Source organism: Molothrus ater, chromosome 14 (genome assembly GCF_012460135.2).
Source record: "Molothrus ater isolate BHLD 08-10-18 breed brown headed cowbird chromosome 14, BPBGC_Mater_1.1, whole genome shotgun sequence".
NCBI lineage: Eukaryota > Metazoa > Chordata > Aves > Passeriformes > Icteridae > Molothrus > Molothrus ater.
Window position 1 is genome coordinate 728,754 of NC_050491.2, and position 14,135 is coordinate 742,888.

The 14,135-nt window shown below is 50.9% G+C and overlaps 1 protein-coding gene across 9 annotated transcripts in view; it reads left to right on the plus strand.

Moving 5' to 3' along the window:
* The window catches only part of LOC118698561 (H(+)/Cl(-) exchange transporter 5), a 30,193-nt gene that overhangs the window by 4,311 nt on the left and 11,747 nt on the right, over positions 1-14,135 (plus strand). For 6 of the 9 annotated variants that reach the window (XR_008508611.1, XR_004981912.2, XR_004981913.2 and 3 more), the window contains 4 exons: positions 5,533-5,682; positions 11,247-11,398; positions 12,431-12,530; positions 13,874-14,058. Coding sequence is in view for 6 of the 9 variants with exons in the window: in XM_036401933.2 (XP_036257826.1) it covers positions 5,550-5,682; positions 11,247-11,398; positions 12,431-12,530; positions 13,874-14,058 (570 nt within the window). In the remaining 3 variants the exon portion in view is untranslated. Of the gene's footprint in view, positions 1-5,532; positions 5,683-8,392; positions 8,465-11,246; positions 11,399-12,430; positions 12,531-13,873; positions 14,059-14,135 lie in introns of those variants that run through there. The other 3 variants (XM_036401937.2, XM_036401936.2, XM_036401938.2) reach the window with 3 other exon arrangements.

Below are 14,135 nucleotides of genomic sequence, written 5' to 3' on the forward strand. Positions count from 1 at the left end.
TGTGTTTGAGTATGGAAACTGCTGTAAACAACTTTGTTTACAGCAACTTTGTTGTTGTAACTTAATGTTACAACTTACTTTAAAAGTTTTTTGACCAATCACACAAAACAAAAACATATTGACAGTAGTTCTATCCAATCACTATAAGCACATGTACTTTTAATTAAAACAATGCTTGCTTATTTCAAATACAATATCTGTTTGTAAGCCTTAAAATACAATACACACAGCTCCATTATTAAACTTAAAACTTCCTAATATCTTGCTAAATATACTTTTCTGCCACTTAAACAATTATTCTAGACAAACGTTAATACACAGACCATTGTTCTATTTGTCCTTACTTTTCTACTTCTTACATAATTTTTCTGCTGACCTATCTCATGGCTACAGCTTAGCCCTAATCACAATTCTGCTGTCTTTGAGGCCTGCCTTTTGCAGCTGTCCCAAAACCCTTTAATTTTATAAATTCCCACACTGCTGGGCAAACAGGGTGATCCTCCCACATGGAGCTGTAACACCATCCTGGATTCCCAGAGGCTAGGAATGGCAAAGAAGCTGTTATTGTGTTTGAGTATGGAAACTGCTGTAAACGACTGGATTTAGTCTGGAAAATGCAGTTTAGAGTCCAGTAGCAACCTCCCTTCAACTGGTCACAAGCTACCTGTAAATTTGGTCTTGGGCATTTTCATGTTGAGCTGCTTTTAGTCAAAACGTTAAGCAAAAAGGAAAGGAAGCTGGCAATAGTTGTGAGGAAACTCCTGGGAAGAGGTGGCTGAGCAGAGATTGTGGCTTTTTAAGTGAGAGCTAAAATGGTAAAGATGGAAAGTTTAGGAGGAAAAAAAAAGATGTTTTGTAGTGAAACTAATGGATGGGGCAGATAACTGTGAATAAGTAGTCAAAATGTGTTCCTGATTCTGAGTTGTGATGTACCAGTGCTCCCAGCTCAGCTGGATTAGTGTTAACAGTGTTTATTTTGGCTTTTGGAGGACTGGTGCTGGTTCTGAACAGGGCTGGCAGTGTCTTCGGTCACATCTGTGCACTCAGCTTGGTCTGTACCTGCTGCTGGAGCAGTTGCTGGAGTGGTTTTGGGATGGGTGTGTTGCTGTTTGCCTCTGTTTGAGTGTTCCAGTGTCCTGGGCTGAGGGGCAGAGCTCTATGGAATGGTGGATTGTTCCAGAAGAGGTGGTCCTGGTGCGGATGGAAGGACGAGGGCTCTGTGTGTCTGTGCATCCCGGGATGGCAGTGAATCCCACAACACCCTGTGAGCCCGGGTGCCTGGGAAACCCAAACTGCCACAGGATTCACGTGCTGCTGTCTGCTGTGACTGGTGATGTATGACAGCCCGGTAACCTGGCTGGAGGGATGTCAGAGCAGAGCCTGCAGTATTGGCTCCCAGGGCCTGTGAGGGTGTGCGTCAGAGAACAGCAAAGGAGCCCCAAACAAGCCCTAAAACAATGCAAGTCTTTGTGTTCAGCCTGTGTTGGTAGAATTCCCAGTTTCTCTCAAACCTATTGTTCGGGCTGGCGTGGCTGGACAGCCCTGGCCAACACAGGCAGCATTCCCAGGATGTGTTTGCCTGTGCTGGAGCAGCCTCCGAGGGCAAGAGGCTGCCTGGAGAGGTCAGCTCTGTGCCCGTGGGACAGCAGGGACAGCTTCTCCAGGATCCTGCTCCTGCCCTGGCGCGAGGCTGGGGCAGCACTGGCGTCCTCTGTGGCCACCCTGGGAATGGAGCTGTCAGAATCCTGGAATGGGTTGGGCTGCAAGAGACCTTGAAGACCATCTATTGCCATGGACAGGGACACCTTCCTCAAACCCAGTGTGCTCCAAGCCCTGTTCAACCTGGCCTTGAATATTCCAGGGATGGGGCTGCCACAGCTTCTCTGGGCAGCTTGTGCCAGGGTCTCCCCACTGCTACAGGGAGGAATTCCTTCCCAGTATCTAACCTTGTCCTCTGCAGGGGTGAAACCATTCCCCCTTGTCCTGTCACTCCAGGCCCTTGGAAATTTGGTGTAGTTTCCTCTCAACCAAATCTGAGACTGTTTGTGGTCACTTCATACAGCGCAGGGAATTGGAGGAGAATATGGCTTGGAAAAATAACATTGTCTTGGGAAGTGCCTGAGGCAAATCATCAGCTCTTTTGTCACAGCATGGGGACACAGGGCTGGCCCCTCCCTGGGGTATTGATTTGGCAGCACAGCCTGTGCACCAGGCTTCTCAGTTCAGCTCCTCCTGCAGAGGGTTCCATGTCTCGAGGGCTGGAATACAGAAAAATCCAAACCAGCTCTCTCAGTTCACACATAGGTGGAGTTTCACCCTCATGGACTCCCTTCCTCTGTTTAGGATGGGAAATGTGGGGATTTTTTAGTGTTGGTGGAAGCCTGTAGAGTGATGATGTTGCCCAGAGACGTTGTGGACTCCCTGTCCCTGGAAGTGTCCAAGGCCAGGCTGGATGGAGCTTGGAGCAACCTGGAATAGTGGAAGGTGACCCTGCCCATGGTAGAAGTGGGATGAGCTTTAAGGTCCCTTCCCACCCAAGCCATTCTAGGACTATGAAAGCCTGTCTCTGCTGGCTCCCAGCCAGGCACCAGGAGTGTTGACCCAACAGCCAAATGCTACATTTTTTTTTCTCCTTTCTTTTTATATTCAGTTAAAATGGGCTTATTCTGCAGTTTTTTCCTAGTTTATACACCAGTGGTCTGGTACTTGGGGGAAGGGATGTGCCTGAGAACCACCTGGGGCTGGCAAGGAAGGAAAGCCCTGAGCTGTCAAAGCTCAGCTTAGATTTGCTGATCTTTAAAGAAGCCCCAGTCTCGTGATGCAGGTTTTGGTTTCCCAGTGGAAACAGCCACTAGGTGGTAACCTGACTCCTTCCCACAGCAGGAATGGCTCCTGAGGTGGCTGCTTGGGACTGCTGCCTGCTCCTGGCAGGGTGCTCCTGGTGTGATTTCCATTTGGTGCTGCTGGAGCTGAGATCGAGCCTCTCCTCTGACAAGGAGGAAAAAATGCTGTGGGAGCTTTTTCCATGCTGTGACTGGGAAACCCTCAAGCCTGTGTGCTGGAAGGGCTGCTGTGAGCGTGGGGTGCCGGAGCTCTGGAGTGCTGGTCCCATCCCCTGCTGCCATGGTGCCACTGGGATGGGTGGTACAGCGAGACTGAGGGAGCCCATCTGGGTGGCACCCAGCCTGGAGCTAGGAGAAAACCTTGGAATGCTTGGGGTTTGGATTGGAAATGGCAGCGAGGCTCCGGCTTCCTGCTGCCAGCGCTGTCACTGAGTCACTTCCAGGCGGCAGCCTGGGGACCCTGCCGGGTTCTGCTTTGCTGCTTCCCTTTCTCTGACTGCCATGGGGAGCACCAGGACGGAGTAGAAGGGCAGAGGAGGTGGATGGCAGCAGCTGGAGGAGGATGGTGTCCCATGGGCGTTGGGGACACTGGCAGTCCTGGGGTATGTATGAGTGCTCCGGGGGTTCTGGCAGCACCAGGGCCTTTGCAAAGAGGCAGCTGTTGCCCGATGGAGAACTGGGGTAAATAAACAACCAGATAAGCATGAAAATGGTCTATTTTTTATTTAATTTTATTCCTTGTGCCTGGGAAAGTATCTGTAGAGGGAGTGTTTTGGTAAGAAAAAGTGTCTTAAACCTCTTGTCTCGATCTGACAGGAGAAGTGAGCATGGAATTATCCTCCTGTGTGTCCTTCTTGTGCTGCCAAGCATTCTCTGGGCTCTGCTGTGGTTGGAAGGTGCCGTGTTTGCTGCTGTGCTTTTGGGTTTTAAAGCTGTCAATGAGAACCAGCTCAGGGAGGGATTGAGGGAAGCAGGAGATGCTGTTGCTCTGCCTGTGCTGCAGGAACTGCTGCTTTCTGTGCAAACCAGAGAGCTTTAGATGGAATTAGGGAGAAATTCTTCCCTGTGAGGGTGGAGAGGTCCTGTCACAGGGTGCCCAGAGCAGCTGTGGCTGCTCCTGGATCCCTGCAAGTGTCCAAGGTCGGGTTGGATGGGGCTTGGAGCAGCCTGGGACATGGGAGGTGTCCCTGCCCGTGGCAAGGGGTAGAATGAGATGGACTTCAAGATCCCTCCCACCCCAACCATTCTGGGATTGTACAAATACAGAGATATTTTAGCCCCATTTCCCACATATTTTTACCCACTGAATCTTATTGGAAAATATCTGTAAAACCATGTTATGCTGCAATGAGCACTGAGACACACGAGCACAGTTCCCTTAATTCTCTGCCAGGCTGACTGGGCCATTCCTGCCTCCCAGGCAGGGAGCTGGACCTTCTGTGCTCCCTGGAAGCAGTTTACTGTAAGAGCATCACAACACTTGAGTGCCATTGAATTGTTATCACTGGTAAATAAGTTTGAATTCCTGGGTTTCTCCTGCCCTTGGCTCTCTGGGCCACACTGTCTGTGTGCTCTCAAGGTGTGCAGCTGCTCGTGTACCTTCCCAAGCACCCAGCTCTCCTTGTCTCCCCCCTTGCCAGGCTCTTCTGTGGCAGTTTAGTGAGAAAACATGGTGTAAAAGTTAAGAAACATGGTGTTCCACAGTGTAAGGCTCAGCAGAGAGCACCCTGTGCAGTGTACTGTGATGGCTTCTTCTGTGTAATAGGAAGTGTTTTCTGCAGAGTGTGTAATTCAGCCTGTTGGGAAGTGCTGGCTGGTGTTTCCCTTCCTGGAACAGGTCTGAGCTATGTGATTGGTTTGTCTCTTAATTCTCTGGAAGAAAATCAGTGTTTGCAAGAGCAAAGTGCATGTGGCCAGCAGTGAGTCCAGGCAGGCAACCTGGCCTGGATCAATAACAGTGTGGTCAGTAGGACCAGGGCGGCCTCAAGCTGTGCCAGGGGAGGTTCAGATTGGACACCAGGAGGAATTTCTTCACAGGAAAGCTTGCTAACATTGGAAGGGGCTGCCCAAGGAGGTTTGGAGTCCCCATCCCTGGAGGTGTCCAAGGAAGGCCTGGAGGTGGCACTCAGTACTCTGGGATGGGGACAAGGCAGGGATTTGGCAGTTTGGACTCCATGGTCTTGGAGGTCCTTTCCAACTGAGACCATTCTGTGGTTCTGTCTTCTCGGAAATGTGAAGATTCCCATTTCCATGTGGCAAGAGCTGTTTTTGTGGCTCACATCTGACTTTCCCCCCCCTATTTAGTTTATTATTATGTTTTCAGAGCTTGTGCTTTTGTAGTTCCTCTGCTGTCCTGGAAAAGAGGAGGAGAGACAATGGATCTCTTGTCATGGTGTGGCATGGGCAGCTCCTTGAGATTGGTGGGGTCCAATAAAAAAATCATTGCAAACCTGTTGAGAGCATGTGTGGAGATTATTTAATAAAAATTAAATAATAATAATATGTGGAGTGGCTCTTGCCCTGGCTAACACTGGAATTCCAGCCTGAACTTCAGGTGACATCACTGCATCCAGCCTTCCCATGGGAAGAGCAGTGCAGCCTCTGGGTCTCCAGGGTCAAGTGTCAGTCCAGTTGGGTGTGAAAATGAGTTTTCCTGCTTGTGCTCTAAAAAGCTTCCCTTTGCTGGCAGGTCTGGAAGCTCTGGCCATGGATCAGAAGGGCTTTCGTCGGGGGAGCTTCCAGAGTGCCACCAGCGATGAGGATATGCTGGAAATAGCTGGAGCATCCATGGATTTCTCCATGGCCGACGATGACCCGCCACTCGACAGGGAGATGGGAGGTAACACCCACGAGCTCTCCCCTTTCTGTTTTTCCTGATGGCTTTGGATAGGATTTAATGGGAATATTTGCTGTGGGGGTGCCGCTGGCCTCTGCCCAGGATGGGTCTGGTGTTTCCTGGCACCAGGGTGAAGAGTTTGCAGGATTCCATGCTGGATCTGTGTGGCTCCTGGGCCGTGACATGGAGCATATCCTCTGGCTTCAGGAGAATCCTTCCTGGAGTTTCCCAAAGTAGCTTCTGTGGAGAAGAGCTGGCAGTGGCAGGAGGGAGGGATGTGAGTGCCATGAAATTGCAGCATTGAGGGTTGTGATATGAGCACAGACTGTCCCCTCCCTTCCTTTCTTGCTTATCTGTAATTTTGGAGGTTTTCTGTCGTGGAGAGAATCTCTCTGCGTGGCAGCACAGAGGATTTGGTGCTTCCCCTGCCACCCCTTGTCTGGCCAGAGGATCTGCTCCTCCTCCTGGAGTCAGAGCAGTGAAATTCATGGAGAAGGGGTGAATCCATGTGGATATACTGAACTCTAAGGAGTGCTTCCCCTGGCTCTCTCTGTTGACAAGTACTCAGGTCCTCAGGGGAGGGTGACACTGAAGTAAAAGAGGAAACTTTAAAGGGGGAAGAGCTTCTTGCCCAAATGCCAGTTTCAGTTCTCCCTGTGAACTTCCCCTGCTGACTTCAGATGTTTGCTGGCAGATGTTGGGGTGCCAGTGTGAAACCTGAAGCTGTGGGGGCCCAGCTGGGAGAGGGTGACCAAAGTTCTCCCCTCCATTCAGAGGAAGACTCTAAAGTGTTCCAGTGGTGGAAGGTCTCCTTTTCTCTGTGGCATTTTAAAAGGTTTTTTCTCCTTGAGTTTTAAAGGCAAGAATTGAGGCAGGTAGTGACAGGGATTGGTTTGAACTGAGAGAGGGAAGATTGAGGTTAGATTTAAGAAGAAATTCTTCCCTGTAGGGGTGGGCAGGCCCTGGCACAGGGTACCCAGAGCAGCTGTGGCTGCCCCTGGATCCCTGGCAGTATCCAAGGCCAGGTTGGACACTGGGGTTTGGAGCAGCCTGGGACAGTGGAAGGTGTCTCTTCCCCTGGCAGAGGTGGAATGAGATGAGCTTTAAGTCCCTTCCAACTCAAAGCTGTCTGTGACTCCATAATCAGAGGTCTGAGTGCCCAGTTTACCCTCAGTGATTCCCTGGTGCTTATAAGCACAAACAGGATTTAGCAGTGAGTTATTTTGCATCTCAGATTAAAAATTAAATTAAAATTGAAGTGGGAGCTTTGAGCTGGCTCATCTCCCCTGCTTTCTTCACCCGCCTTCCTCCTTGACCTCACACAGAACCCGGGAGCTTTTATCAGGGAGACCAAAGTCAGTGTGGGGAGTGTGCAGAGTTTCAGCCTCCCAGACAATGCTTGAATGACAAGTTATCACCAGCAAATTGGAGTCCGAGGAACTTAATCACCAGCCCCTTTGAGCTCTGTGTGCACTGAATAAAGGTGAGATAAAGGCGGCTGTGTGTTGGGAGAGCTTTTGAAGTCTGACTGTGCCCAGAGGACAAAAGGAAAATTCAGTGCCTGCCTACTGAAAGGCAGGGAGCAAAGAGCGTTCCTGGGAGTTACTAAGTAAGGAAAATATCAGCTGGGTGGGAAAAGAAAGGGGTTTGTGACTGACCCACCACTGTCAGGAGACTGTTGATAAATGTGCTTTCCTGAGCTGCATCGTGACTTGGGGCAGAGCTTTGGGAATGGGCTGCAGAGCAGGAAGTGTCCCATGTGGGAGGTGGTGAGCAGAGTGCTTGTGCCTGGGTGTCCCTCCATGGTTAAGGTTTGGGTTTGGTGGATCCTTGGGGCTGGGCTGTTGGGTGAAGCAAAAGTGGCACTTGGGTTGGGGTAATGGCAGGAGCAAATCCAGCCTGGGGGGGAGAGTGGATGGAGAGCAGCTCTGAGGAGAAGGACTTGGGGCTCTTGGTGGATCAGAAGCTCAACTTGCCCTGGCCATGATGCTGGAAACTCCCTGTGCCCTGGGCTGATCGTGCAGTGTGGGCAGCAGGGGAGGGGGGGATTCTGCCCTGCTCAGGTGAGACCCCACCTGCAGAGCTGCCCCAGCCCTGGGGCCCAGCACAGGGAGGAGCTGGAGCTGCGGGAGTGGGTCCAGAGATGTCCCCTTGTTGGTTACAAGGGCCCTGGTGACAGTGTCCCCCGGTGGGGTGCAGGGGCTGGCCCTGGTGACAGTGTCCCCGGCAGTTACAAGGGCTGGCCCTGGTGACAGTGTCCCTCTGGTGGGTTACAGGGGCTGGCCCTGGTGACAGTGTCCCCGGCAGTTGCAGGGGCTGGCCCTGGTGACAGTGTCCCCGGCAGTTGCAGGGGCTGGCCCTGGTGACAGTGTCCCCGGCAGTTGCAGGGGCTGGCCCTGGTGACGGTGTCCCCCTGGTGGGTGCAGGGGCTGGCCCTGGTGACAGTGTCCCTCTGGTGGGTTACAGGGGCTGGCCCTGGTGACAGTGTCCCCGGCAGTTGCAGGGGCTGGCCCTGGTGACAGTGTCCCCCGGTGGGGTGCAGGGGCTGGCGCTGGTGACAGTGTCCCCGGCAGTTGCAGGGGCTGGCCCTGGTGACGGTGCCGGTGACGCCAGGGGCGGGGAGGGCCCAGCAGCGCTGCGGGATCGCCCGGAGGAGGAGGAGGAGGAGGAGGAGGAGGATGCACGGAGTGCCGCTGTAAGCCCCGGGAATGCCCCCCTGCGCTCGGCCACGGCACGGACAGACCCCCGGAGCTGCTCCTGCGGGATGGGCAGTGGCTGAGCCGGGGTGAGGAGACCCTTGCAGGGAGGAAAAGGAGATGTGAGCCAAGGGGAATGTGTCCCTGTGTCCGTGCACGCCGTGGGGCAGCAGAGCCAGATGAGGGTGGTGGAGCAGGCTGGGTGGGCTGTGGGATTTCTGCTGTGTAATGGTTGTTTGTTCACTGTCCCTGTGAACCCCCCGCATTTCTGGGATTTCCTGGAGCAGGGAAGCAGCCACTGAGCTCTCCAGGTGCCGTGGCTGTCTCCTTGTCACTGGCAGGACAGTCAGCAAATGCTGTGGCTTTGTGGGGTGGCACATGGCACAGCCTGGAACTTCACCAAGTGCAGCCTGGTTTTCCGAAGCTCGGCAGGGTCTGAAGTGAGCATTAATTAACCCCTTCTGGCGAGTGATCAGAACACTGAGAAATCTGTTTGAAATGAGCTGTGACAGGGTCACTTTTCACTCACTGTCTCTGATTTGGAGATGTGGATGTTACAAACAGGGAGATCTGTGCAATCGTCGTGGATGTGTTTTGGGCATCACAGAGCTCATTTTCCTCCTTTATTCCTATCTGGGAATCCTAGGATCCTTGATTTGCAGCAAGCTGAGGCAGGAAATAAGATCTTTATAAATATTTATGGCTGTCAGCCATTTCGTAGTTCTAGATTACCCCTGAAAAAAATATAAAGATGTTTTCTCAGTATCATCTGTCAAATGAACAATTGTCTGTGGCTGGAGACCTCGGGATTCTCCTTTGGCAATAAAAATCCTGGTGCTGTAGGAGGGCAGGCTGGGCTGAACAGGGATCCTGGAGAGCAGGATCAGGCTCCAACCTGCACCTGCTTGGTCTGGAGTGGGATCAGCCCATCCCACCTGCCCATGGGCTCAGTGGGGCTGTGGATGGGATGGGATCACAGGGGCTGTGCCTGAGGGCTCCTGCAGGTGCCATCAGAGTCTTGCTGGGGGTACCAGGACTTGCAGCCCCTCTGTCATTGCAGCTCTATGCTTGCTTTGTGCCTTGGGTTCTGGTTCCTGGTGCTCCAGGGCAAGCTTTGAGCTGGGAGAGTGTTCCCAGGACAGCTCAAAGTCACTGGTCTGGGCAGTCATTCCAGGAGAGTGAGCATGGAATGTGCCTGATCTCATCTTCTTGTGGAAAATGCTTCTCAGGGTGTTCTATTAGCTTGGTTAACTCTCCTTCATGAATACTTTTCTTTAGGACAGCTGTATCTTTTATCTTTAGAAAAGATTTGGTAGATAGGCAAAAAAAAAAAAAAAAAAAGGGAATAGCCAGAGAGAGCCTGCTGTCTGCAGCACAGAGTCAGGGATGATTGGGATGCTTCTGGGAGAGGGGTCATTCCTGTGGGAACAAACCCAGCTCCTGCTCTGGGCTGCAGCTGGGACTTGTTCAGGTGACCAGGATGGGGCCTCTGCTTGTTCTCTGGATACCTGTGCCAGGTAGCTCTCATGTCCTTGGAGCAGCACCAGACAGGTGTCAGTGTTCCATGTTCTTCCCTTGCTCATGTTGTTGTCAGGATGGTTTATTCCAGGAGGTTCTGATCCATCAGATTTAGAGAGCAGCATCTGGGGTTTCCTGCAGGGATGTTTCAGTGGGGAAATCTCTGGAAGCCTTGATACTAATTTTGCATTTCCAAGCTTCTGGTCTAAAAATGCTGTTAAAACCAGGGATTCCTCACGGAAAATGTGCCTCATTTCCCTCCCAGTGCAGTTGGGTCTCACAGCCTGTGCACTCAGCATTTGGAAGAGATCTGCAGAACTCCATCTTTTTGTTTTTGTCCCAGGTGAAGCAAGGAGCTGTTTTAAGTGGGTTATTTTGTGGTGGTTGTCAGTTCTGTACATGACTCATCTTGTTTTCCTGCAGCTGTGGCAATCTGGGAGATGGGCTTGGGAAGACTTCACAGCTCTTTTCCCTCCCTGCTTCAAATGATGGGGCAGAGGGCAGCTCTTTGAATTCCTTATTTTTCCCATCTGGAGACACCTTTGCCCCTGTGATATCTGCAAGCTAAATATGCTCAAGTATCAACCATTATCCTTCTGTCTGGGAGTTTTAACCCTCCTCTTCCCCCCACCTTCCAGTTTTGACTGGATTTTGGTTTTTGCTCTTCTGTTTTTCCCTCTGAATGACTGCAAACACTCAGCGTCTTCCAGAACCAGAATTTGGGGAATGTACACCCAACCTAAGCATTGTTTTCCATGGGCTGGAACAGGTTAGACAGGAGGCCCAGTTGTTTGGCTGAGTTCTCACCTGAGGGAAGCTGCAAGTTCCAGTTTGGTGTTTTCCCAAGCCCCCATTTGGTACCACTTTCTGCTTTCCAGGCCCCATTGGATGCTTTGCTTTCCCTGTTTCCCTGCTCCCATCATGCCTTCCTGCCCATCCTGCTCTCATCCTTGCCAGATCTACCTGGGATACCCTTCAACTCTGTTGGAAGTCCTAAATATTCCTTTTGTCCTCTCCCTCTCCCATCTGCTTGCCTCAAATGGCAAAATATCCTCATGGCAAGTCCTGGATTTGGGGAAAAGGCACCATCTAGATGCTGGTGGTGATTTACTTTGCTCTGAACAGTCATTTCCAAGAGCAACCCCATCTCAGGGTGATCTGTTGAAGCTGGGGAGGGTGTCCCTGGCACAGGTCGTCTGGGAACATTTGCCTGTGATATTCAGCTCAGGAAACACCTCAGTAGCTCTTTATTTCCATTGAAATCTGTGGTTTTCCTCCTAAATGACTTATGGTTTTTTATAAAAAGAGGAAAAACTACGAAATGCTCAATTTTCCCCCTTCCTCCCCCACCAGGCTTCTCCTCGTATAATGGAGGAGGGATGAACGGCACGAGTGCCATGATGGATTTCCTGGAGGAGCCTCTTCCTGGCGTGGGCACCTACGAGGATTTTAACACCATAGACTGGGTGCGAGAGAAGTCCAGGGATCGAGACAGGCACAGGGAGGTAAAAGCTCCTCCTCCTCGCTGGCTCTGAGTGCAGGACAATTCATGTGTGACTCTTGCTGGGGTAGGGAGGCTCTTCTTGGAGACCCCTGGGATGGAGGGATTGCCCTTAGGATGGGAGCTGAGAGTTCAGTTTGAGGAAAAGGAGCACTAAATCCAACATGTTGCAGTTTTTTGGTTGCTGCTTCTCTTCTGAAGGCTTTGATTTATTCCAAATGGAGAACAGAACCAGTCTGGTTTTCTGCTCTCACATTTGCACTGGTGAATGGTGCTCTTTCTATGGGAATATTTTTTTTTGAGAAGACTGAGTTCAATTCTTCCAGAATTCCTTCCCAGGACTACAGCACTCTGCAATCAAAGGAATCTGCTCAGAGTGCAAGGGGGGCTTTAGCTGAAACACCCATGTCCCCAGCCTGCTCCTGCCTTGCTTTGTCACGGGGAATAACAGTGGTGAGCTGGAACGTTTCCCTTGGGAGAGGCAGCTGGGCACACAATGGCTGTTCTGTCACCCTTTGTCTGCCTGTCAGGAGCAGTGAGACTGACAGGCCTCAGCCATCCTGGGCATCTGGGACAGGGCTGAGTCCCACTTCCCAGTGCCACCAGTGCCTGGTTCCCAGCTGGACCATTCCTCTCTGCTGGCATTAAATCTGCAACCCCAATCTCTGTCCGTATCGTTCGGACTCCGGCACAGGTGCCCACAGAAGCTGTGGCTGCCCCATCCTTGCACGTGTTCCAGGCCAGGTTGGATGGAGATTGGGATAGTGGAAGGTGTCCCTGCCCATGACAGGGGGTGGTACTGGCTGATCTTTAAGGTCCCTTTCGACCCAACCCGTTCTGGGATTCCATCATCCTTGATCCATTCTCCTGCCCACACCCAGAGCTGCAGCAGCTGTAGGAGCAGCCACTGTCAGCTGCTTTTTCTTTCCCTCCTCAAAGCAGAGTCACAGTGTCACCAAGTAGTTTTAGAGCATTTACACCACAGTGGGTCAGAGTCCTCACAGGTTTTTGTTTCTTTCTGCAAACCCTATCCCAGATCACCAACAGAAGCAAAGAGTCCACCTGGGCCCTGCTGCACAGTGTGAGCGATGCCTTCTCTGGCTGGCTGTTGATGCTCCTTATTGGTTTGTTGGCAGGTGAGAGCAAAACTCCAGGTAAAACTAATTCCTGCATTGCAGCATCAGGATCCATTCCTCCCCAAGGCCTGGCAGATCCTTGGAGCAGCAGCATTTTGGAGTAAGGGCTTGTGCTGACACCAAGGACTCTGCTGCTGCCTTGTAAATTCACAGGGAATTAATTTTTAAGTGCTTTGACCCTATATTTGTGCAAAACCAAAATACAAAACTGAGGCTGAGAGATGTCCTGGACACTGCTCTGGGTCTGCTGCTGGCATAGAACTCTGAAATGAATAAAAAACGTTCATTAAAGTAGAGCTGATTGAAACACTGGGAATGTCTGTGCTGAATGCTCCTCATGGGTACTGAAGAGGTTAATTCCAGGGGCTGCCAGCAAGTTTCTTATTTTTTGTTTTTTTTCTGTCTATACTTAGATATAAAAAGGGAGAGGTGTTGCTTGGAAATCAGGTGTCTTTCAGAATTCAGCTGTCTGAGACCTCTTATATTACTTAGATCCAAACTTTGGCCCAGGGCAGCAGGAATAAATCACTTGGATACAAATCTTCCCAATAGGAAGCAGCAAGCATCTGTCACGAGGGATGGAGTGAAATCTTGTGTTAATGTTTACCCAGAAAGGCTGCTGGCCAGTTGGTCATTAACTGGGGGATTTGCTGCATGTTTATTGCAGCCTCTGGAGCTTGTGCTGCCACTTGTTTCTGTGGATCAGAGGTCCCTGGCCTCTGCCTTGGTGTGGGGGTTCTGAGATTGGAGGAGTTATTAACAAAAGTGACTTGAAGATTCCTCTTAAAACCTGACTTCTCTTCTGTGCTGGCTCTGCTTGCCTTGTTTTACTTGGCACAGTTGTAACTTTCCCCTCCTTTATTTTTCTTTTTTTAAATTAGGGTTGGAAATGTTTTCTCCAAATTCAGATTTATTCCTGTCACAGTGTTGCTGTTGTTGGTACAGCTCCTGGATCCTGGTGACACATTTTGTCTGAGTCCCCCAGGAATGTGGGACATCCCTCTCTGCCCTCCCACTGCTGCTGTGCTGTATTTAACAAACAGTTATTGAGAAGAATTAATTGCTGGTGAAGCAGGGCAGGATTTGGACACACAAAGTCAACCTTTGAAACATCATCAGCCACGCTCTGTTTCCTGACTTGCTCTTTTCAATATATTGAAATTATTCAAAACTAGGCAAATCCTATCCTTTAGCTCTGCATAGAATGAAAGTGAGTTGTAGCCAGAAATACCACACTGCTCTATGTGTTGGGAGGTGAGTCCAAAATTGGTGGGGCAGACTGTGACCTTCAGGTGTTTGAGTCTGCTCATTAAATTATTTTGGTTTTTTTCCCTTTAAACCAGGTTCCTTGGCAGGTCTGATCGACATCTCTGCCCACTGGATGACAGATCTGAAGGAAGGAGTGTGTTTGGCAGGGTTCTGGTTCAACCATGAGCACTGCTGCTGGAAATCCAACACCACCTTCACCGACAGGGACAAGTGTCCTGAGTGGAAGAGCTGGTCCCAGCTGATCCTTGGCCATGGAGAGGTGATGGGTGCCTGGAACTGCTTTTGGTGCTGAATTCCCTGTTTGCACAGCCTGTATAGCATCCCTGGGGTGATGTG